Below are 25,303 nucleotides of genomic sequence, written 5' to 3'. Positions count from 1 at the left end.
AACCAGAACGGAGGTCAATCTTTGAAAAGTGGGCAGCTCCTTGTAACTGATCAAACATGTCATCTATACAAGGCAAAAGATATTTATTACGTATTGTTATCTTGTTCAACTGCCTATAGTCAATGCACATTCTCAGGGATCTGTCTTACTTCTTTACGAATAGTACTGGTGCACCCCATGGCGATACACTAGGTCTAATAAAACCCTTATCTAACAAATCTTGTAACTATTGCTTTAGCTCTCTCACTCTGCTGGTGCCATTCGATATGGGGGTATCGATATGGGTTGTGTGTCAGGTAGCAAATCAATACCAAAGTCTTCTTCTCGTACTAGAGGCAATCTTGGTAAATCCTCAGGAAATACATTAGAAAATTCTCTCACTACTGGTAAATTTTCTATACTAACTGTTTCCTTTCTTGTATCATTTACAATAGCTAAGAGACCCAAACAACCTTTCTTCAGAAGTCGTTGAGCTTTCATAAAAGATACAACTTTGCAAATCTCTGGAACCCGACTCCCTCTTAGAATAAAACTAGGTTCATTAGGTATCTCAAACTTAACTATCTTTGTATGCCAATCGACTATAGTATAACAAGAAGATAACCATTTTGTTCCGATCAGCATGTCAAAGTTAATCATATCAAGTACAATAAGGTCAACTAGAGTATCTCTACCCTCAACCCTAATATGACAAGCACGATACACGTATTCAGCTAACAGAGACTCTCCAACAGGAGTAGAAACTAGAAAAGGATCATTCAATAGCTCAGGTTGTCTACTAAATCTCAAAGCAAAGTACGAGGACACATAGGAGTGAGTAGATCCCGGATCAATCAACGCAAGTGCATCGAATGAACAGACAGAAAGAATACCTGTAACAACTGCATTCGAGGCCTGAGCATCCTGTCTAGTAAATGCAAAAACTCTTGCCTGACCTCTACCAACATTCCCTTGTCCTTAATTCATAGTAGCACGGTCTCTAGCACCTCGACCTCTATTTCCTGTACCTGTAGCACCTGAAGTAGTACGAGTAGTCTGAGTCGGTGCAGCTGATTGAATAGAAGCCTGGTTGAAATTTCTCGGAGGCTGAGGGCAATCCCTCAAGTGATGTCCCAACTGGACACACCGAAAGCACTCTCCAGTTAGAACACGACATTGGCCTAAATGTGATCTACCACAAGTCTGGCAGACTGGAGTAGTGGCATATATCTGCCTAGAATTACGATGTCCAGAAGATGATGGTCCCCTAGTACCTTGTCTATAATGTGGTTTGTATGTAGACTGTGAAGACATGTGTGTCCTTGTCTAAGAACCCTGTTGTTGTTGTTGTCCCTGATTTCCCGCTCTTCTATTTTCTCTAAAACCACCACTGAAAGCCCCTCCTGTCTTGGCCTTCTTACACAAATCACTAGTTGCACGCTCCTCACATCCTTTATTTTCAATCTTTATAGCAAGGTCGACTACATCAGAGTAGGATAAAGTCTTCATCTGTAGGGTTACTGCAGTGTATAGACGACCAACCAATCCATCAACAAACCTCTGAACTTGAGCTTCTTCGGTAGGCACTAAGTGAGGAGCATATATAGCTAGCTTACAGAACTTAGTGTTATATGTTGACACATCTATATCTAGAGTCTGAACCAATCTCTCAAAGTCTCTAGCATATTGTTGCATCAGACTATCTGGAAGAAAATGATTCTTGAACAACTTAGTGAACTCGTCCCATGTTAGTGGTGCTGCTCCTGTTGGCCTTCCTAGCAATATAGTTTCATACCATGTATTGGCCATATCCTCTAGTTTGTATACTTTGAGCTCCACGACTCTCTTACTAGAACATCCAAGTGCACGTAATGCCTTAAGTGTCCCATCCAAGAAATTTTGAGGATCTGCTGAATTATCGGAACCTGTGAATTTTGGTGATTTCAATTTCAGAAACTATTGTAGGGATACTTCCTTATTCCCGAAAGTACTAGTCTGTGTAGGTGCTTGTGTCTGTAAGGTAGCCTGATGAGCTGAACTTCCTCCCTGAGTAGGCACCAATGTGTCTAACACGTTCAATAACCTTGCCACTGCATCTGCAGGTAAGACAACAGTAGGTACAACAGTTGGCACTAGTGGTGGAGCGTTCTGAACTCCCTGCTCTTGCACTTAATCTGGCATAACAGATTGGGTGTGACCCATGTTCCCAACTTGAGGTTGAGGAGCAGCCTGTCTTCTTGTTTGATGAACCCCAACTTGACCGCCACCCCGGGTAGCACCACGTACAGCACCACGTCCCCCAGATGAGGGTGTGTGTATCCTAGCCATCTGCGAAAGAATTATTCCAAAGTCAATATCAAGTTATCTCAACGTACGATCAAAGAATGAAAGAAGGGAAAACATTCCTAGATGTTCAGCGGCCTCAAGTTCATAAGTATAGGTGCCTACATACCCATGAATAAGACTCTACTAAACATTGATCCATGCCTCGGGACTTAAAGCCTAAGCTCTGATACCAACTTTGTCACGACCCAATTTAGGATTGTGACCGGCGCTTAGGAGCAAGTGCTCCCAAGTAAGCCTCATCGGTAATTTTACAGAAAATCGGACAGAGTTTCTCCTATTTTTAGACCATCCCAAAATTTTTCCTGTCTCAAATCAACAACCAAATATCCTAATATCATACCAATTAATTGACAACTTGTGAATTAACCAATACAAGTCTCCACCATAACTAAGCCACCAACTAACTACTAAAAATACTAATTTATCTCCAACTTTGATAAACGAGAACGATACTCAACATAAGACTATAATAACAAAAGAATATGCATGACACTAAAATAATGACTATGGAGCGACTCTAAGAGTTCAATGAAAAGACCATAACAATAAATAAAATCTCTGCCCACGCGAACAAGTGTGAGGCTCACCGAGAAATATCAACATGTGCGCTCTAATTAATGAAATCCTCGCCTGCGTCAACTGCTGTCTCTGTAAAAAAAATTAGCAGGGAATGAGTCGCTAGCTCAGTGAGTAATAACACTTAGCCACAACCATTTTTATTTGGGGACAAGTCAGAAACATGCTAGTATCTCAAAGAGAAAATATATAAAAATGCCCTTTTAGAAATAATAAATAATTTTCAGTCTCATCACGTTTTTCTTGTAGTAAAATATAATTAACAATTCAGTAATAAGCTCGATAACTACTGTATACTATCAGTATTCATATTTTGGGAGGTTTCAATAAATGGATCATGTAATAGATATAACTGTGGACTTCTTCGCAAGAAGTCAAATATAACGGTAATCCCTACTCGAGGGAAGTCAATAACGGTATGCTAGTTCTACCTTCCCACTAGAGAGGGCTATAACGGTTATCGTTAATTACAAGGTGCACCAGGTCTAACGAACCCGTTGTTAGTTACATGATCCTTCAATGTCTACTCCCATTTATACTTGTCTCTGTAATCCATATATACTCGTAGAAACTATTTTAAAACAATATAGGGCATTTCGGTTCTTATCAAATCATATAATTTCCTTTCGATAATAGTAAATTCAAGTAACGGTAAAACATATCTAGTGACATCAAGAATATTTAAAACAACGGTAATAATGTCAAATAACTATTCGGTCTCATATCGAGTAAAAGACTTGTCCCACGTGCAACTCAAAATAATCAGTAACATATTCATATTAAAAATCATGTGTGAATCATGCAAGTTATGAAAACACAAATTGCGGTAAGATTACTACTCACAGTACTCGTGCCGAAATACCAAATGCTTCACCTCGAGCAATTCATACAAATTCCTCTAATCAATCTATAATTACATAATATCGATCTCATGTTAATTCTCTTGTTTAGGCTAATTCATGGCTAACTTAGAATTCCCAATCATCGGGTTCCTGTTTGAGTCTAATTTGTGAATTTATATTTAATCATAGAACTAGTACATAATTCTATCAATTTCAAACTAATTAGTATGATTTACTCCTCTAAAATTAGACCTATCAGTGCTTAGACCAAACCCTTATAGCCTTGTTATATCCATTGTAATTTTCTGTGTGTGTGTGTGTGTGTATGTGTATATATATATATATATATATATATATATATATATATATATATATATATATATATATATATATATATATATATATATATATATATATATATATATTATTGATATTGAACTCTTTTGTACTACCTAAAATTGTATAAATACGGTGAAATAATTCAACAGATTGGGGAAGAAGGTTAACCTCTTGGGTCAAAAGAGAGCTTTAATACATTCAATTTCAACTCCCAATTCTTCTTATGGCCTTTGCCCAAATCTTTCTTCTTCTTCTTCTCTTTTCCCCCTTTTTCTTTTCTCTATTCGTTTCTTATTTTGTTTGTTGTTGCCGATTTGTTTCTGTGGCTTTTGTCTTCAGATGGGTTTTTGAAAGCTTTTGTTGAAAGCTTTGTTGTTTTACCTCTTTTCATTCCTTTCTAATGGGCTTCGGCCCTTTTTTTTCATGAATTTCCCCCTTTTTTATTTGTTTATTTTTTATAGATTGTTTCTTATATTATTATTATTATTATTATTATTATGACCATATACACCCTTATTAGAAATATAGGGTATTACAGGTATCTTCCTCGCATTTGCGGAGCCCGCAAATGCGAAGCTCAGGTCGCAAATGCGACATCTGCAGCTGAGTAAAAATGGTCTTTGACATGATTTTGCATTCATTCTTCAAATTTTCAAAACCTAAACTCCAAAGGGCGATTTTTCTAGAGCAAGTTCTTCCCCGAATCATAGGTAAATGAATCTTAACTCATTTTCTTCAATCTATTTCATCGTTTTACATGATTTCATCTTAAAATCTAAGGCTTTTCATGGAAAATTGGGTGTTCTTGAGTAGAATTTAGGAATTTCAAAATTTTAGGGATTTGGACCTCAAATTGAGGTCAAATTTCAAAAGCAATTGCATATTTGGGTTCGTGGGTGAATGGGTAATCGGATTTTGGTTCGAACTTCGAGTTTTGACCAAGCGGGCCTAGAGTCGGTTTTGACTTTTTTGGAAATCTATACTCATGCATTAGAATTGGTTTATTTAGCGTTAATTGATGTTAATTAGTTAATTATGCATAGATTCGGGCGGTTTGGAAGTGGAAATGAAAGGAAAAGCGGTATTTGAGGCTTGAGGTGTGGTCGTGGGATCGAGATAAGTGTTTGGTCTAACCTTAGCTTGAGGGAATAGGTGTTGTTGTCTTATTTGCTATGTGTTAGTATTGAGTTCGACGTATAGGTGTGGTAACGAGAATCTATACATTGATGTTGAGCATGCGAGTGAGTCTTATACTATGGCTGTTGTGTCTCTTATCACGTACCGTTCATGCTTAAATTGATAATTCTCTATGTTGAACAAGTCTTATGATATTTTCTGGGTATTTGATCGTTGTTGAGTATTTACTCAAGTTGAGACTTACTTGTGAAATTAACTGTTGAAATAAGATTAGTTATTGTTGATTCCCTTGCCGGGATGTTATTGTTTCTTCTATTTGGGTGAGGAAGAGTGTAAAGCATGAAGCGTGATGTCATGCACGATATTATGAGTGAGTGTTAATGCATGAAGGGTGATGTCGTGCCATGATTATGAGAGTTAATTCACGAAGGGTGATGGTGTGCCATGATTATGAGAGTTAATGCACGAAAGGTGATGTTGTGCCATTATTATGAGAGTTAATGCACAAAGGGTGATGCCGTGCCGTTATGTTGTTTTCTTATGGTGAGGACGAGAGTAAAAGCACGAAGGGTGATGTCGTGCCCATATTACTATTTCATTATTCTGGTTAGTTCAAATATGGCATTTACTTGGCTTCTTTATTGAATTACTATTAGAATTTGATATTCTCCGCAGCATGTTCCCTTCCCATCTTTATCTGTTACTTTTCTGCTATTATTGTTCTTCTTGTATATGATTTAACTACACAGGTTTATATGGTAGTCGTGTCTTAGCCTCGTCACTACTTCGCCGGGGTTAGGCTCTACACTTACCAATACATGGGGTCGGTTGTACTGATACTGCACTTTGCACTTTTTGTGCGGATTTCAGTGCCAAACCTTGTGAGTAGATTTGAGGTTGATGCAAGGTAGATTTGCCGGTGTTCGCAGATCCGGAAGTCTCCTTTTCTCTATTTTAGTTTTTTCCTGTCTCTTTCTATTTTGAGAACAAATGTACTTTCTTTCAAACTTATATTTATAGAAATTCTTAGACGTTTGTGGATTGTGACACCAGATCATTGGGTGGATATGTATTAGAGTTGTTGAACTGTTATATCAATTATGCATTTTATATTTATTTGGTTTATGCTATTATCTGTTTTTGTTTGATTAATAATAATATGGTAAAACTGTAAATGTCGGCTTGCCTAGCTTTCAAGAGTAGGCGCCATCACGGTCCCGACAGTGGGAAATTCGGGTCGTGACATCGACTCACATAGTAAACTGGAAACTGCGTACCTTGCTCTTCTCGGACTAATACTCCACTTACCGCTATTTTAGAGACCGCCAAGTATAGGTATAGTTACTCATTTGCCTTTGGGGTGTGGAGCAAAGGTGGGATCGATAGATACCTTTTCAATTCCTCCAATGCTTGCTGACACTCCGGAGACCTTGTGAAATCATTTTTTTAAGTAAGGAAAAGAACCTGTGGCTCCAATCTGAGGACCTCGAAATGAACCAACCCAGGGTAGCTATCCGTCTGGGTAGCCTCTGAATTGCTTTTACACTGTCCACGACGGTGATGTCCTCGATGGCCTTGATCTTGTCGGGATTGATCTCGATCCCTCGATTTGACACTATGAAGCCGAGGAACTTACCCGAGCTAACCCCGAAGGCATATTTTTCGAGGTTAAGCTTCATGTTATATTTCCTCAAGATTTCGAATGTCTCCTTCAAATGAGTGAAATGGTCCTCTCCACGCAGGGACTTAACTAACATGTCATCAATGTAAACTTCCATTGGTTTTCCTATCCGTTCATGGAACATCTTGTTAACTAGGCATTGATAGGTAGCTCCCACATTTTTTAGCTCGAAGGGAATTACATTATAGCAGTAAGTTCCGTACTTAGTAATAAAAGAAGTTTTTTGCTGGTCTACTGGATTCATCTGGATTTGGTTGTACCTAGAATAGGCATCGAGAAAAGTAAGTATCTCATGGCCAGCTGTAGCATCGATCATTCGATCGATGTTAGGCAAAGGAAAATAGTCTTTAGGACATGCTTTATTCAGGTCCTTATAATCTACACACTTTCTAAGTTTGTTCCCGGGACTACAACTGCGTTGGCTAGCAAATCAGGATACTTGACTTCCCGAATGGACCCTATTTTAAGAAGTTTAGTACCTCTTCCTTTATGAAGTCATGCTTCACCTCGAACTGAGGCATTATCTTTTGCTTTATCATTCTGAACTTAGGATCCAGGCTCAACCGATGAGTTGTGATCTCGGGTGGTATTCCTGTCATGTCTAAATGGGGCCATGCAAAGCAATCCATGTTATCAATAAGAAATTGAATGAGTTTTTTCTTGACTTCGGGGGTTAACCCCGTTCCCAGGTATACCTTACGTTTGGGTAGATACTCGATGAGTATCACCTATTCCAGCTCTTCGACCGTTGACTTGGTTGCATCCGATTCTTCGGGGATGACAAAAGTTCAAGGAGTGATAAAATCCTCTTCATCATCTTTGATTGCCTGCTTATCTGTTTCGGTCGAGTCTGGGGATGATGATTGCTATTTGGATGCTTGCTTATTTTTGATGTTTGACTTTTCTAAGGTCGAGGGTGCTGATATCGGCGTCACCTCGTTGACTAAAAATATATCTTTCGCAGCGTGATGTTCCCCATAAATTGTTTTCACACTATCCACTATTGGGAACTTCATCATTTGGTGAAGGGTCGACGATATTGTCCTCTTGTGGATCAATGGCCTTCCGAGAAGTGCATTGTACCTTATTTCGCCTTCGATGACATGAAATTTTGTGTCTTGGATGGTCCCGACTGTAAGCACGTGATTTTTGACCCTCCCCGAGGATTTTCACATTTTTTTAGCATAAATATGTAATTGGGTCCAATATAGTCATTTTAACTATTTTACTTTATTTCGTTGCAAAAAGAAAAATCACAAAAATATATATATAATTTTAGTTTATGTATTTCTCATAAACTTGAAAAATACAAAAAAATTGTACTTTATTTTGGTACTTTATATAAATTCGAAAATTACAAAAAAATATATATAATTCTATTAATGTTTTGTAGTCGTTTTAATACAAAAAATATTATTTTATATTTTGTCTTTATTAAAAAAACGAAAATTACAAAAAAATAGTTTTATTAATATTTTATAGTCATTTTAACTTTGAAAAAAATACAAAAAATATTACTTCATATTTTATCTTAATATTTACGAAAATTACAAAAATAGTTTTATTAATATTTTATAGTCATTTTAACTTTGAAAAAAATACAAAAATATTACTTCATATTTTATTTTAATATTTACCAAAATTACAAAAATAGTTTTATTAATATTTTGTAGCTATTTTAAATCCTTAAAAATATTTAAAAAGATATAGTTTTGTTAAATACTAGTCTTATTTTTGGTAGTTATTTTGCTTACATAGGACTAGTTAAGCAACGTGTTCCTATTTCTCGGGTCTGGGCAAAAGAATAATATTCGGGTTCAAACTACCCGGTTTTAGGCCTAATTTTCGGACCTAGCCCATAATAAACCGAGTCCAGGACACGTGGGGAACCCCACCACGCGTGGGGGACATATGCCTTGAACCCCACCACGCGTGGGGCTCATTTTTCTGGGCAAACCCATGCTAAATACACGGACAGAAGGCCAAAGGAAGGGGGACTTTGGATTTTTGAAGAAAACCAAAAAAAATTTCACTGTTCATGCTTCTTCTTCCTCCGTTTGAAAAGCAGAAACCCTAGCAAAAACGACCCCCCTCTCCACCTCACGACCACCACGACCAAACCCTACTTCCCCCAGCGTCCAAACCCAACACCAGTCCAACTCCATCACCCTACTGTCCAAACGAACGCCGGAAAACAAACGAACTTCCCCTCCACCAGCTTGACGAACACCCCACAACGCCATAACCTCCATTCCTTCACGTCGGAACCCAGCAGCCATCGTCAACCACGGCCCAAACCACCAGCAAACAGACTTCTCCACCTCCAGTCGCACCCCCCAACGTTTGAAGCCCAGCAGCCTTTCGTCGCCACCTTCTCACGTCCAAACTCCAAAACGCCACCACCCCACGTCCGTCGACCACCAGCTCCTCCCCCCGTTGTCAATGTACTCCAAAAACACCACCCACAACGTCCAAACATCACGTCGCAACCAGTTCCCCCCCAACGCCTGAACCTAACCAAACCCTACCCCAAAACCACCTGCCGAGCCAAAAATCCAGCAACTCTCGTCGTCACCCCCCCCTCGTCGGAACGTAGGCAACTGTTGCTGTGTTCTTCTACCCCGTCACTGTCCCTCGACCCCTCCTTCTTCATCTTTTCGCACCAAGCTGCTGGGTCGAGAAAGGTCAGTAGCAGCGAACATGGCAGATTGTTAGCACTTGCGGGTCCGAGTTTTCTATTTCCATCGAGGTTGGCTTTGGTTCGTCGAGGTCCGGTGCGTCGAGGTGTTTGTCCGAGGTTCCGTCGTTGTTCAGTGAGATCCGGTTTGAGTTCCGTCGGGGGCGCTATTTGTCGTTCTAGGTTTGTCGAGGTTCGAAGGTTAGTGTTCTTCGTCCTTTGTTTCATTTTGTTCGATTCGCATATTATGGTTTAAGATGAATGTCAACAATGCAATTTTCGTTTTTTTTGTTAAAAATGTTCATCTTATGATTAGTTACTGCATATGTTTAAAGTAAATGTGAGAACATATTGTGAACTTAAGTTTTTTTGTACGAGAATGTCTACTTCTATGCATATATTTGTGTTTATTAAGGGAACAATTTGACATCCGGTGATTTGTTGCGAACATATGTGCTCGCATATATTATGTAATCTCGTTGTAATGGGTATGTGAACGTCTGAATGAAAAAAATCATGACTACTAGCATTTAAACCTTATTTCTCATTTGTCAGTAATGGAAGTTGGGTTTAATAACAATAACGATACGTTAGCAAAGTTAGGAATAATAGGAACCCTATTAAAATTCTTAGAATTCGGTACAGGCCGCTTAGCGAATTTCACGACCTTTCCCAAAATAACAATACGTTAGTTGCTTTAAGCGCGTATTTAATAATGTTACCTTCTTAACTCGGGTGCACATTTATGTGACCCAAATCCAAGTCTCAACGGAGTCGAAATGTGTTTCTAATCACGGGTACATTGATTGTGACGTGGTCGGAGACGCATTTCCATAGCGTTGTAAATTCTTTAAAAAAAAATAATAATAAAAATGAGGCGAGCCTCGCCAAATAAAAGGGACAAATTGCGGGGCCCTCACAAAAATATATGTATTAAACACTTAGATTCCGGGACGGGCCGTTTAGCAAAATTCACGGCCCTACCCAATATAATAATGCGCTAGTCGCTTTAGGCGCGCCTTTAATAATGTTATCTCCCTAAACTCGGGTGCACATTTATGTGACCCAAATCCAAATCTCAACGGAGTCGAAATATGTCTCTAGTCACGGGCATATTGATTGTGACGTGGCCCGAGATGCATGTCCATGACGTTGCAAATTCCTTTTAAAAAATAAGAATGAGATGAGCCTCGCTGAATAAAAACACAAATTGCGGGGCCCTCAGTAAATACTTGTTTAAAATTACTTAGAATTCAGGAGGGTCGTTTAGCGAATTTCACGACCTCCGCAAAATAATAACGCGATAGTCTCTTTAGGCGCGTGTTTAACAATTTACTTTCTTAAGCTCGGGTGTGCATTTCATGCGACCCAAATCCAAATCTCAAAACATCAAATAAAATGCGTTCCGGATTGTGGGTGCATTTCATGTGACGCAGTCCAAAGACGTGTTTTAAGCGATGTTCACATTCTTGTAAAAACAATAATAATAAAGCGGTTAAAAGTTAAAATTTGCACATAAGTTCATACTTGTATAAAATCAGATAATCAAGCCGAATATAACAATTGAGCGACCGTGCTAGAACCACGGAACTCGGGAATGCCTAACACCTTCTCCCGGGTTAACAGAATTCCTTATCCGGATTTCTGGTACGCAGACTATAATATAGAGTCATTATTTTCCTCGATTCGGGATTAAAATTGGTGACTTGGGACACCCTAAATCTCCCAAGTGGCGACTCTGAAATAAATAAGCAAATCCCGTTTCGATTGTCCTTTAATTGGAAAAAACTCCCCTCGCGCCCTGCGAGTGCGGAAAAAGGAGGTGTGACAGCTCTGGCGACTCTGCTGGGGAGTCTCTGACCCAGAACCACTGGTTCAGGGTTAAGAATTCGAGCTTAGAATAATTGTTATTATTTGGCTTTATTTATTATCTGATTATTACATGTTTTGAGCCTAATGTGCTAAATGCTGCTTTTACCGCTTTGATATTATTTGAACTGTATATAAACTGTGCCGAAACCTTTCTCTTCTTACCTCCGGGGATGTGCTTACTGGTTGAGACTCCCTATTCTGTTAGTGTCATACCCTAAATAAAAGAGGCTCGGAAAGTTTCTAAGCCGGCTGGCCTTTTGGTTCCCGGAAAGGAGCTCCTTCCTCAACTCGAGTTGTCCGCTCGGGTACACTGTCTAGAACACCGACCCAGGTTTTGAACATAGAATAACGTGACTTCATGCCGGATCCCTAGTAGGAACGTTTGTTTGCATCATGTGCATTTGACTTAGGGGACTCAACACAGGGGTTGGGTCCGTCTAGGACAAGCAACCTGAAAATAATAGACCATCCTGAGGCATCCTATTTGTTTTCCGTGCATTTATTTTGTCTCGCTGACCGGTGTTTGAATATTATGAATATTGTGAAATTGAAAAAAAAGAAATAGCGGTTAGGGAATTGATTGTTTATTTTTGAAAAAACCTAATACACAAATACTGTCAAAACTCTGCCGAAATTTTGAGAAAATGAAAAAGTGTCTTATTAGTTTGTTTTATTAAAAGCAAGGGAAAAATAGAAAAAAACAAGAGTAGTGGCTTTGTCTTGTTTTTCAAAAAAAAAAAACAAATTAGAAAAAAATAGTTTGTCTTGCCATAAAAATGAAAATAAAAAAAAAGAGTCTTGTTTTGAAATGGGTTTTTATTTATTTATTTGTTTATGAAAATGCCAAAATAAAAATAAAAAAATAATAAAATAGTTTGTTTTTTAAAAAAATTAGTTTGTTATTAGTTGCAAATATATATATATATATATATATATATATAAATCCAAAGGTTTTTCATTATTTCCTAAAATGTATATATATCTTTATTTGTTGCAAAAATGTTTGTCTTGCAAAGTCTAGAAAGGTTCTTTTAGACTCCCAGTTTTCGAAACAAAAATCCAAAAATATTTTCCGTTATTGACCTCTTTAGAAAGTTTTTTTATATATATATACGAAAATTCAATATTCAAAAAGTCGCATATATTTATATATATATATATATATATATATATATAATAAAAAGAATCCGAAAATATTTTCCCTCTTCTTTAAATATTGAAAAGAAAATTCAAAATTCAAAAAAAACATTTTTAGAAGCATTTCTTATATTAAAGGTAAAATTACGAAAAATATTTTCTTTAGAATAATAAAAAAAAACGAAAATTCAAAAAATATATATCTTAGAAGTCTTTTCTTTAAAAAAGAAAATCAATCAAAAAAAAATAATACTTCCTTTCTTCTTTTAAAGTAGTTCCTTCGCACATTCAAAAAAAAAAAGAAGTTAGTTCATCTATTTATTCCTGATTGCCCGAACTACGCGGGTTTGATTCTCACCGGATGTGAGATACGTAGGCAACCCTCATCGGGTCCAACCCCACCTTTTGCTAAAAAAGCCAAAAATAAATAAATAACAAAAAAGTATATGTCAAATTTTAATTTTGGTGATGTTGTTTTGTCATAAATAGCCGAATGTTCCCGAATGGGACGCCGGAAGGCTGACTTTGCATAAACAGCCACCTTTGGGTCATTTTTAAGACTTGGTCCAGTCGACCCACATAGCCTTAAAAATCTTCGTCCCCGAGGCATTGAAAGGCCGTGTTTGCAATGTTGAATTTTCTATTTTTGAAAAATGATAAAAGAGTCATGAACAAGTCCGGGTGATGCCGCTTATGTCAAAAATGGCCAAATGTTCCCGAAAGGAACTCCGGAAGGGTGCCTTGGTACAGACGGCCACCTCGTTTTTTTCCTCACACAACCTTAAAAATCTTCGTTCATGAAGTGCTGAGAGGTCGTGTTCAGAAATCCTTTTGAGAAAAATCGCATATATTTTTGTTTTTATCAGAATAAGTGTCGTTTGTTAAAATCTTATTAATAAATGTGCAGAATGAGCACGACTCCAAATGAACCCTTTTCAATCATGAGTAAAATCCCCCTCCAATTGCGGCTCTGGTGGAATGATTTAGGCAAAGAAGGGCATGACGAAATCAAGAAGTATCTGAAAGGCCTCACGAGTTTGTTGGATATCAGGCCACGAGGAGATATCATAAGGGCACTAGTCCCCCACTGGGATCCTGCGCACAATGTCTTCCATTTCTCGGATTTTGAACTTACCCCAACTTTAGAAGAAATAGCAGGGTATATCGGCAGCGCTGAGACTCCTTTGAGGCACAAATATCTGATTGCTCCAAGAGCTGTAGCAATACACCGGTTTCTGGACTCCTTAAAGATAGTCAGAACAATTCATAACCCTGACTTGGCAAAAGGTTTTTGCAGCATGAGTTTCATATATCAAAGATATGGTCACATAGGAGGATTCGACAAGCCAGAAAACCAGTTGTGCAGCAAAAGTAATCGTCAAAAGTGGGAAGAACATAGACGGATTGCTTTCATGATAACTTTCTTAGGACTACTAGTATTCCCAAGAAAAGACGGGAATATTGACATAAAGATAGCAGGGGTCGTCAGTACGTTGCTCACACAGAGAGATAGTACGTTGGCGCCCATGATAGTATCTGATATGTTCCGGGCTCTCACGTCTTGCAAAGCCGGAGGAAGCTTTTTCGAGGGTTGCAATTTGTTGTTGCAAATGTGGATGACCGAACACCTATGTCACCGAGCCCAGTTTCTGAGCCATGGATCCGCTGAAAAGACCTGCATAGAGGAGTTCTATACCAGAGTTAATGAGACCTACCTACCGGAAGGAGTCACAGCATGGACCTCATATTTCCATACCCTCAACGCCAGTCAAATACAGTGGGCGCTAGGATGGTTACCGATCGACGAAGTCATATACATGCCAGCAGCCAGGCCCCATTTTCTCTTAATGGGACTTAAGAGCATTCAACCATACGCGCCGCATCGGGTTTTAAGGCAACTTGGGAGGTATCAGATAGTGCCGAAAGACGAGGATCTAAGCACCCAGGTAATCGAGATCAGTCCCGACGGCCAGTTTCCTGAAGCAAGGGTTCGTCAAATTTGGAGCCAATGTCAATACTTAGAAGCAAATACTTGTGTAATGAATCGGGCAAAAGGGGAAGTTTCGCCCGGGTATCAGGCCTGGTACAAAGGGGAGACATCATCTGGAAGACCGACCAAAAGACCTCACCTGCAAGAATTTGCCAAATCTTCACAAGAGCAGTGGGGCTGGTTGGCCAAAGAGCGGGAATATCTTGCCGAAACAGGCAAACTGAAGCAACAAGTTCAGGATATGAGGTTTGAATGCCAATTACAGTCTGCTGCCCACAAGGGAGAAAAGAACAGATTAATCAGAGAAGGCGAGATCCTCAAAGCTCAGATCCGGAGGATGAAAAAGGAGGCTGATAACCAGCTGAGAAGCCGGGCGGATAAAAGATTGATAGCGGGGTTAAAGGATCAGGTTGCGGAATGCCAGGAAGATTTGGAAAGAGCCAAGGCTAGCACAGCAAGATTGCGGACCAAGTGGGCAAAGGGTACAATGGCCCGGAGGCAGCGCCTGCAACAAGTCATAAGGGATTATGAACTGAGCATCGGGACATTAAGGGAAACGAATGCCTCTCTTCAAGAGAGGATCTTCAAGCAAACACGGGATGCCCAAGCCGACAGAAGGCGATGTTACGATGCAATGACCAGAATGGAAAGACAAATGGAGATGTTCCAGGATCAGCTTGCCAACAATGCGCAAACACTAGGATTGAAGAACCGACAGATAAGGCAGTTGTTCGCAGAAAGGGACAACATTCGAGGAAGGATCGACGAGATTGGGCATTACATCTACATGAGATGCCTGGCATGCGAGCAAATGCCTCGGAAGACCCTCCTTGTTTCCATCATGGGTTGCGTCCACCGAATCATGAATGAGTTGAAAAGCCTGCAGAGGGACCTCACACCAAGGGCCGCGGAAAGGCCGAATGATGCCTCGCGGGCCCCTAAGTTGGAAAATTAATCTTTGGTTGAGTCTTGTTTATTTGGCTTTGTTGCTTTTCCATATGTTGTTTTCTTTTCTTTTAGTCAAAACGGGTTAAGAACTGTGGAGTCTGTACTATTGCTATTCCTTGCTTGAAGTAATTTGTAATAGCAAAATTTTGAGAATGAATTTAACGATTTCACAAGAATTTTGTGTTTCTTTACTTTAAGGCAGAACTACGCCTGGTCTGATTCGCGCGGGGACGTGATACGTAGGCAATCCCCATAAGATTCGACTGCTTTTAATAAAGAAAGAAAAGGAAGTATAAAAATAAAAAAAGAAAAATAATAAATAAATAAAAAAAAACAAGAAAAGGGGATAAATGAGCAAACCGGGATGACGCGTGTTGTTTAAAGCAAAGCATGTAGAAACGGTTAACTACCTAGGAGCATTGCATCCTCTATGTGTTGAGATTAAATCCATTAAACTCTAACGCTAACAAAGTTTGTTGTTGTCTGATGAAGACAGTTAGTTGTTAAAGAATTCTGGCAACACACCCTTATCAAACCAGATCCAAAGGACCGATAGCAACCAGCATGACTACTTCAGAGAATAGTAATGAGGAAGAGAGGCCGATGAGCCAGTTGCTAAAAGAAGCGATGGAAAAGATTGAAAGGATGGGACTAGAGATGAATGCAATGCAGCTAGCCATAGCCAAAACACAAAAGAGCCCTGAAACACTGGGGCACATGCCAGAATACCCTCACTCTGGCCCTTCCACAAGCCGCCCAAATCCCCTTTATCATCAAGAAAGAAGCCCTCATGATTCCCAAGCTCCACCACCCCATCAACCTCTCCCAACACCCAATATTCCCATTTTTGTGGGACCTACATCAGCCCCTTTGCAGAGAACGACCAGTGAGCCATTGTTTCAGGCTCACGATACACAATACTATCCCCTGAGCCTACATTCCATGCACCCGAGCCTCAAGCTTACAATCCACATTTAGAAGTGCCGGCAGAGGTTGAGAAGCCAGTTAAGGCTCCTGAACAGGATGAAGTGTTGAGAAAGCTCAAAAGCCTGGAGCAGTCCTTCAGGAACTTGCACGGATTGGGCAATCAAATCAGCGTAGCATACAAAGATCTGTGTCCTTTCCCAGACGTCCAACTCCCGGCTGGTTTTAAGATGCCTAAGTTTGATTTATATGAAGGGCACGGTGATCCCATGGCACATTTGCGGGGATTCTGTAGCAAAATGAGAGGGGCAGGCGGCAAGGATGAACTGTTGATAGCTTATTTCGGCCAAAGTCTGAGCGGATCTGCACTAGAATGGTATACCAGGCAGGATTCCAGCAGGTGGTACACGTGGGATGATCTGGCGCAGGCTTTTGCGGGTCATTTCCAGTACAATCTTGAGATAGTCCCCGACCGTCTCACATTATTGAGAACTGGGAAGAAACCCGGGGAAAGTTTTCGCGAGTTCGGGTTCCGCTGGAGAGAACAAGCAGCTAGAGTCGATCCTCCCATGAGAGAGGGAGAGATGGTGGACTATTTCTTGCAGACATTGGATCCAACCTACTTTGGTCACTTGGTGACAACAGTTGGAAAATCTTTCAACGAGGTGGTCAAGATAGGGGTCATGATAGAAGAGGGTTTAAGGTCTGACAAGATCTTGAACTATTCGGCACTCAAGGCCACAACCCAGGCTATTCAAAACGGCACGGGAGGTGCGTTAAGAAGAAAGAAAGAAGAGGTTGCCACGATCGAGGCAGGCAGTTGGTCCAGGGCTGGCAGGCCACACTACAACCAACCCAGACCTCACAGGTCAGAATACCCATACAGCCCACCACAAAATTTCTATCCACCTCGAGAACCACATTGTTCCGTACACCAAGCCCAGGCATACACTCAGCCTCCGGTTCGCCCACAATGGCGCGCACCGGCTCCCCAGAACATATATGCACCACCACAAAACACCTACCCTCCACCAAGGGCGTATAGAAACCCTTCAGGGATAGGCTTTCGGGGAAATCCAGATGCTAGGAATGACAGGTTGCGGAAGCAGAGAACCTTCACGGAGCTGGGAGAAACCTACACCGCTTTGTTCCACAAGCTGCGGCAATTGGGTTTGGTTAGTCCTGTCCAGACTCGAGAACCAAATCCCCCACCTCAGAATTTGGATCGATCAATCAGTTGTGAATACTGTTCAGGGATGCTCGGGCACGATACCGAGAAGTGCTGGAAGTTAAGGCATGCCATACAGGATCTTATTGACACCAATAAGATCGAGGTCCAGACACCGGAGGCTCCTAACATCAACCAAAACCCACTGCCAGCGCACCACGAAACTCACATGATTGAGTTGGTGTGTGAGGGAGGAGAATTGAGAAAACCCTCACAAACAGTGATGATGATCCAAGCCGCCCCGAAAGAAGTCTCAACCAGTGGAGGAACGAGTGTACAGTCGCAGGGAGAAGGCGTCAAGCCGGTAGTGATATTGGGAAAGAGCCCGTCCGCCATAACAAGCAAACCCGAGCCAAGCAAGTTGGTAATACCAGGGATCCCGCCCACACCGGCGGTCGTGTTGAAAGGGGTATGTAGAGAACGGGTGACCATAAAGCCTGTGGTCCAGCTGCCGATGATTGACAGCAGGGCTGTGCCTTGGAAATATGAAAAGGCGGTGGTGATGTACAAAGGAAAACAGGTGGAAGAAGTCAGTTGTGAAGCGCAAGGGCTGACTCGATCAGGTCGATGTTTTGCTCCGGTGGAGCTAAGAAGAACCAACCCAGTTGCAACCAAGAAACCTGTGTCCGAAGAAGAGGCTGAAGAGTTCCTGAGGAAGATGAAAGTACAGGACTATTCTGTGGTCGAACAGCTGAGAAAAACACCGGCCCAGATCTCACTGTTGTCGTTACTGATCCATTCTGAGGAGCATCGTTGGGCCCTGTTGAAGATATTGAACGAAGCTCATGTACCCAGTGAGATTTCTGTAAACCACCTGGAAACCATTGCCAGCAAGATTTTTGAGGTGAACAAGGTAACATTCTCAGATGATGACCTGCCGGTGGAAGGCACGGAGCATAACAAAGCTCTATACCTAGCTGTCAAATGTGAAGACTCGGTGGTAACTCAAGTATTGGTGGATAATGGCTCAAGAGCCAATATTTGCCCACTATTTACCTTAAACCAGTTAAAGATCGACCACGGAAGGATCCACAAGAACAGTATCTGTGTCCGAGGGTTTGACGGAAACGGAACGGCCACTGTGGGGGATGTTGTACTTGAACTGACCATTGGTCCGGTCCTGTTTACCATGGAATTCCAGGTGTTGGACGCCACAGTATCTTACAACCTGCTATTGGGACGACCCTGGATTCATGCAGCCAAAGCGGTGCCTTCCACCCTACATCAGATGGTGAAGTTCGAGTAGGAAAGACAAGAGGTCGTGTTACACGGCGAGGATACAACGTGCACCATGGGCGGAACCATTGTACCTTTCATAGAGACCGCTGATGACAAAGGTCCTTGGGTCTACCAGATTTTCGATACAGGGTCGGCCAACAAAATTTCTGAAGGAGAAATCATCCCGCACCCTAGGGTAGCTGCCGCAACAGTCATGATGGTCTCAGAAATGCTGGGTAATGGATTTGTGCCGGGAAAAGGCCTGGGAGTCGAGCTTCAAGGGATTGTCCAACCTGTCTCCCTTCCTAAAAATCTGGAAACTTTCGGATTGGGGTTCAAACCAACCGCAGCAGACAGGAAGCAAGCGCGAAAAATGAAGAAGAGGGTCTGGCTTCTGCCTAAACCAGTGCCACGCCTCTCAAGGTCTTTTGTCAAAGCGAGTGCCAAGGGGTCGCCGATCCCAAAGATTCGAGGACCTTTGATCGGTATAAATGAAGACCTGAATCAGAGTTTTGAGAGGTTATTCGCGGATGTCAGTATGGTGGAAGCTGGAGAAGGTTCCAGCAGAGCAGAGATACAGTTTGTGGGGCCTGAGGCCAAGACCAACAATTGGACGGTTACTCCTCTTCCTGTCCGAGGGGAGTCTTGGTAGTAGGCTTTGATTTATGTTTTGTTTGTTTGTTTGTTCGGAATATTCAAGGGTGTAATCCAAATTTTACTTTCGTTTTTGTAAAAGTGTGAACCCTTTTATCCCTCAAGTTTAATAAAGTTCTTTTCTTTTGTCCCATCTTAATTTTGTTTTGTTCTTTTTCTTTCTGAACAGTTCTCTTTTTACTGGTTCTAATGACATGGCATGCACAGCGGATCTTCGACCTAGTCTAATAAATCAATCTGAAACCGACTCAATGATACAAGAGGTCATTTGTGACGATGAATCTGAATGTGACGAAGGTGAAGCCTTCGAAGAAATAAACCGAGAACTGTGCCAATTTGAAGAGAAACCCAAGCCTAACCTAAATGACACCGAGGCTGTGAATCTAGGAGACGCTGATAACGTCCAAGAGACCAAAATTAGCATCCACATTGAGCCGAATGTCAGAGCAGAATTGATCAAAACTCTCATGGAATTCAAAGATGTTTTTGCATGGTCATATAATGATATGCCTGGATTAAGCACCAATTTAGTGGTTCACAAATTGCCCACTGACCCGGCATACCCTCCGGTCAAGCAAAAACTAAGGAAATTTAAAACAGAAATGAGTGTAAAGATCAAAGAAGAAGTGATTAAGCAGTTGCAATCGAAGGTCATTCGGGTCACTCGATATCCCGAGTGGTTGGCCAATGTGGTACCAGTCCCAAAGAAGGATGGAAAAATCAGGGTGTGCGTTGACTACCGCAACCTCAACAAAGCAAGTCCCAAGGACAATTTTCCGCTACCCAACATTCATATCCTGATCGATAATTGCGCTGGGCGCGAGATCGGATCCTTTGTGGATTGCTATGCGGGTTATCATCAGATCCTAATGGACGAGGAGGATGCTGAGAAGACAGCGTTTATCACGCCATGGGGAACCTACTGCTATCGGGTAATGCCATTCGGGTTAAAGAACGTCGGGGCAACGTACATGCGAGCAATGACTGCTGTGTTTCATGACATGATACACAAAGAAATCGAGGTGTACGTCGATGATGTGATCATCAAATCTTGGCGTCAGGAGGACCATGTAGCAGACCTAAGGAGATTTTTCCAAAGACTCCGGAGGTATGATATCAAGCTTAACCCGGCCAAATGCGCATTCGGGGTTCCATCAGGAAAGTTGCTAGGATTCATCGTCAGTCGACGGGGGATTGAGTTAGACCCATCCAAAATTGAATCCATCCGAGATTTGCCACCGCCAAGGAACAAAACAGAGGTAATGAGTTTGCTGGGTAGACTCAATTACATCAGCAGGTTCATCGCTCAACTCACAGCAACTTGTGAGCCCATATTTCGGTTGCTGAGAAAGGATGCTGCGGTAGGTTGGACAACAGAGTGTCAGGAGGCCTTCGACCAAATCAAAGGGTATCTGTCTAATCCACCCGTATTGGTCCCGCCGAAGCCTGGGAAGCCCTTAATTCTTTACCTAACGGTCTTGGAAAATTCATTTGGTTGTGTATTGGGGCAACATGATGACACAGGAAGGAAGGAGCAGGCCATCTACTATCTTAGCAAGAAATTCACAGTACATGAGGTCAAGTACACTCAACTCGAGAAAACATGTTGTGCCCTAACTTGGGTAGCTCAGAAGTTGAAGCACTACCTGTCTTCGTATACTACTTATCTCATATCCCGTTTGGACCCATTAAAGTATATCTTTCAGAAACCTATGCCCACGGGAAGGTTGGCAAAGTGGCAAATTCTGCTCACAGAGTTTGATATCATCTATGTGATGAGGACGGCCATGAAAGCCCAGGCGCTGGCAGACTATTTGGCGGAGAATCCCGTTGATGAAAAATACGAGCCCTTAAGAACGTATTTTCCTGACGAAGAGGTAATGCATACAAATGAGATGGAATTAACTGAGGAACCGGGTTGGAAGCTTTTCTTCGATGGAGCTGCAAACGCAAAAGGGGTTGGAATAGGAGCAGTACTCATTTCTGAAACAGGACGCCATTATCCTGTTACGGCTCAACTACGCTTCTATTGCACCAACAATATGGCCGAGTATGAGGCTTGCATTCTGGGTCTGTGCTTGGCTGCTGACATGGATGTCCAAGACGTCTTGGTCTTGGGAGACTCGTACCTCTTGGTACATCAAATTCAGGGAGAATGGGAAACACGAGATCTAAAACTCATACCATACCAACAATGCTTGCATGATCTGAGCAACCAATTTCGATCGGTGAAGTTCAAACACATCCCGAGAGTTCACAACGAGGTTGCAGATGCTTTTGCCACCTTAGCATCAATGCTGCACCACCCTGACAAAATGTATGTTGATCCTCTACACATCCAGGTCCGTGATCAGCACGCCTACTGCAATGCCATAGAAGAAGAAGCAGATGGCGAACCCTGGTTTCATGATATCAAGGAATACCTCAGAATGGGGATATATCCAGAACATGCCTCTGGAGACCAAAAAAGAGCCCTTCGGCGTTTGTCGAATGGTTTCTTCCTCAGTGGAGGAGTATTGTACAAAAGAACCCCGGATTTGGGATTGTTGAGATGCATAGATGCCAGTCAAGCAACGACGGTTATGGCAGAGGTACATGCTGGAGTTTGTGGGCCACACATGAGCGGATATGTATTGGCAAGAAAGATCCTTCGAACAGGGTGTTATTGGCTCACCATGGAACACGACTGTATCACTTTCGTGAGGAAATGCCATCAGTGCCAGATACATGGAGATTTGATTCATTCTCCGCCAACAGAGTTACATACGATGTCAGCACCCTGGCCGTTTGTGGCATGGGGCATGGATGTCATTGGGCCCATCGAGCCGGCAGCATCCAACGGTCATAGGTTCATTCTAGTGACCATTGATTACTTCACCAAATGGGTTGAGGCTAAAACCTTCAAATCAGTAACCAAGAAGGCAGTGGTGGACTTTGTTCACTCCCATATCATCTGCAGATTTGGGATCCCAAAAGTGATCATCACGGATAACGGTGCGAATCTTAATAGCAGCTTGATGAGAGAGGTATGCCAACAATTCAAGATTACACACCGCAATTCCACCCCATATCGTCCCAAGGCGAATGGAGCAGTCGAAGCAGCCAATAAGAATATCAAGAAGATACTGCGAAAAATGGTGGAAGGGTCCAGACAATGGCACGAGAGATTACCCTTTGCTTTGTTGGGTTACCGCACTACCGTCCGAACTTCCATAGGCACAACTCCTTATTTGTTGGTGTATGGAACTGAGGCCGTAATACCAGCGGAGGTCGAAATTCCGTCCCTCCGAATTGTCGCTGAAGCCGGGATTAATGATGATGAATGGGTCAAAGCTCGATTGGAACAGTTGAGCCTGATAGATGAGAAAAGATTGGCAGCAGTGTGCCATGGTCAGCTGTACCAGAAGAGAATGGCAAGAACATATAATAAGAAGGTGCGCCCCAGGAAGTTTGAAGTAGGGCAGCAGGTATTGAAGAAGATCCTCCCACATCAGGTCGAGGCAAAAGGCAAATTCGCCCCAAATTGGCAAGGGCCTTATATCGTGACCAGAGTATTGTCCAACGGTGCTTTGTGTTTGACAGATGTCGAGGGGAGATGTGTCGACATGGCTATCAATTCAGATGCAGTCAAGAGATATTATGCGTAATTTCTTTAATTATGGCAATTGTTGGTTTATTTGTTTGTATTTGGCATTTATTGGATAATGAGATGACGGAGGCAATTCTTTCTTCTATCCAAACACTTTTTAACCCTTGCTTCCCCCTTTGAGCCTTAAGTTATTCTTTCATACCCCTTTTTGGAATCACTAATGGAAAAGACATGAAAAAAAGAGAGAAGAAAAGAAAATGAAAAATGAAAAGAAGGAAAAAGAAAAAGGAAGATAAAATCATAAGAAATACAAAACCGTTGGGAACTACGTTTGACCTGATTCCTCAAAGAGGATACGTAGGCGCCTCACGGCTCGGTCATAGTATGCATCATAGTGAATATAGGATGCATAATGTACATAGCGTGCATAATAGGCACAATGTGCGCAACGCACATAGCGCAACATAAGTGTAAAAAATAAATTCCCCAAGCAAGAAAACTGGGGCAGAGGTTATGTTTTAAGGTTCAGCAAAGGTTTGATTCCAAAAGTTGTAGCACATCACCCATCAAATTATTTTCATTTTTTATGGCCTTTCTTTAACCCCACACCAGTGCCAACATCACCGTCCAAAAGACCTCCCGATCAATGTCCAAGAGATGCCAAGTCAGGCAAATAAGACCGAGAATAATACACCGATTCCCAGCAAAGAAGAGGATCGTAAGATTGGGAATGAATCGATGATCAAAGGAATCTCCAGAAGAGAGGGTCGTATCTACCACACCCCGATTCCTCGAAAAGAAATAAAAGGAGAGAGTCTTATCGGTGAAAACCTTCACAGGCACCATAAGGCGCCGGGAGAGGAGAGAAAAGAGAGAGTCTTATTGGTGAAATCCTTCACAGGCACCATAAGGCGCCGGGAGATGAGAGAAAAGAGAGAGTCTCATTAGTGAAAACCCCTCGAAGGGCACTATGATGCGACAAGACAAATCAATAAAAGCTACCACATTCGCAACGTAATGGACACTCATTTATCATCCCCAGCAAGTTAGACCATCAGGCAAATCGATTGATACAAATAGACTGGGTCGGGAATCTATGGTGCATGACATGATCACGAGGACCAGTCATGTCCTCCAGATAAGTTCTTCTGAGTTTCTTCTCCCACCAAATATTGGTTCAGAAAGATTTGCTCCTTTTCTATCTTTATTTCCTCTTCCTAAAAATTTGTCTTGAAAAGGATTTTTCAAAGCTTACTACCAGAGACCGAAGGGGAGTTCATCCAATGCAGGATAACACAAACAGTCTTAAAAGCCGGCCCTAGGCAATGCAATAATCGTGCCTCGCAGTTTTGGAGGAAGTAAGCTCCAAAGGGAATGGTTTCAGGAGTAAAAGCAGATTCCCACAGTATGTGCTTAAAGAAAAGCAGAAAAGGGAACAAATTGAAAACCAGCCCCAGCAGGCTAGAGACCCCCCAGCAGGCAACTCTGCCCATTAATCAATTATGGTGACATAGAGCAAGAAAAGGGGAAGAGAGAAAAATCGTTCGTCGGAAAGGCACCCTCTACCACCACGATTAAAACTGACTAAATCCTTTTGTCTGCTGCAGGAGAACAAAGGATTGATAATGGCAGCAAGACGCAACGCCAGGGAAGCCCACCAGTAAAATGCGGGAATACTTTTAAGTTCTAGGTCGCCCACCAGTAAAATGCGGGAATACATTTAAGTTCTAGGTCGCCCACCAGTAAAATGCGGGAATACATTTAAGTTCTAGGTCGCCCACCAGTAAAATGCGGGAATACATTTAAGTTCTAGGTCGCCCACCAGTAAAATGCGGGAATACATTTAAGTTCTAGGTCGCCCACCAGTATAATGCGGGAATACATTTAAGTTCTAGGTCGCCCACCAGTAAAATGCGGGAATACATTTAAGTTCTAGGTCGCCCACCAGTAAAATGCGGGAATACATTTAAGTTCTAGGTCGCCCACCAGTAAAATGCGGGAATACATTTAAGTTCTAGGTCGCCCACCAGTAAAATGCGGGAATACATTTAAGTTCTAGGTCGCCCACCAGTATAATGCGGGAATACATTTAAGTTCTAGGTCGCCCACCAGTAAAATGCGGGAATACATTTAAGTTCTAGGTCGCCCACCAGTATAATGCGGGAA

The 25,303-nt window shown here is 41.7% G+C and overlaps 1 protein-coding gene across 1 annotated transcript; it reads right to left on the bottom strand.

Moving 5' to 3' along the window:
- Positions 1-243: 243 nt before the first annotated feature.
- On the bottom strand, positions 244-1,293 carry LOC138882940 (uncharacterized). The gene is made up of 2 exons (XM_070163588.1): positions 1,008-1,293; positions 244-743 (listed from the first exon to the last, which is right to left on the bottom strand). The coding sequence occupies exons 1-2, from the start codon at positions 1,291-1,293 to the stop codon at positions 244-246; spliced, it is 786 nt and encodes a 261-aa protein (XP_070019689.1).
- Between the last annotated feature and the right edge of the window lie 24,010 nt (positions 1,294-25,303).

The sequence above is a fragment of the Nicotiana sylvestris genome, chromosome 2 (assembly GCF_000393655.2).
Source record: "Nicotiana sylvestris chromosome 2, ASM39365v2, whole genome shotgun sequence".
NCBI lineage: Eukaryota > Viridiplantae > Streptophyta > Magnoliopsida > Solanales > Solanaceae > Nicotiana > Nicotiana sylvestris.
This window is presented reverse-complemented; position numbering and strand designations above follow the sequence as displayed.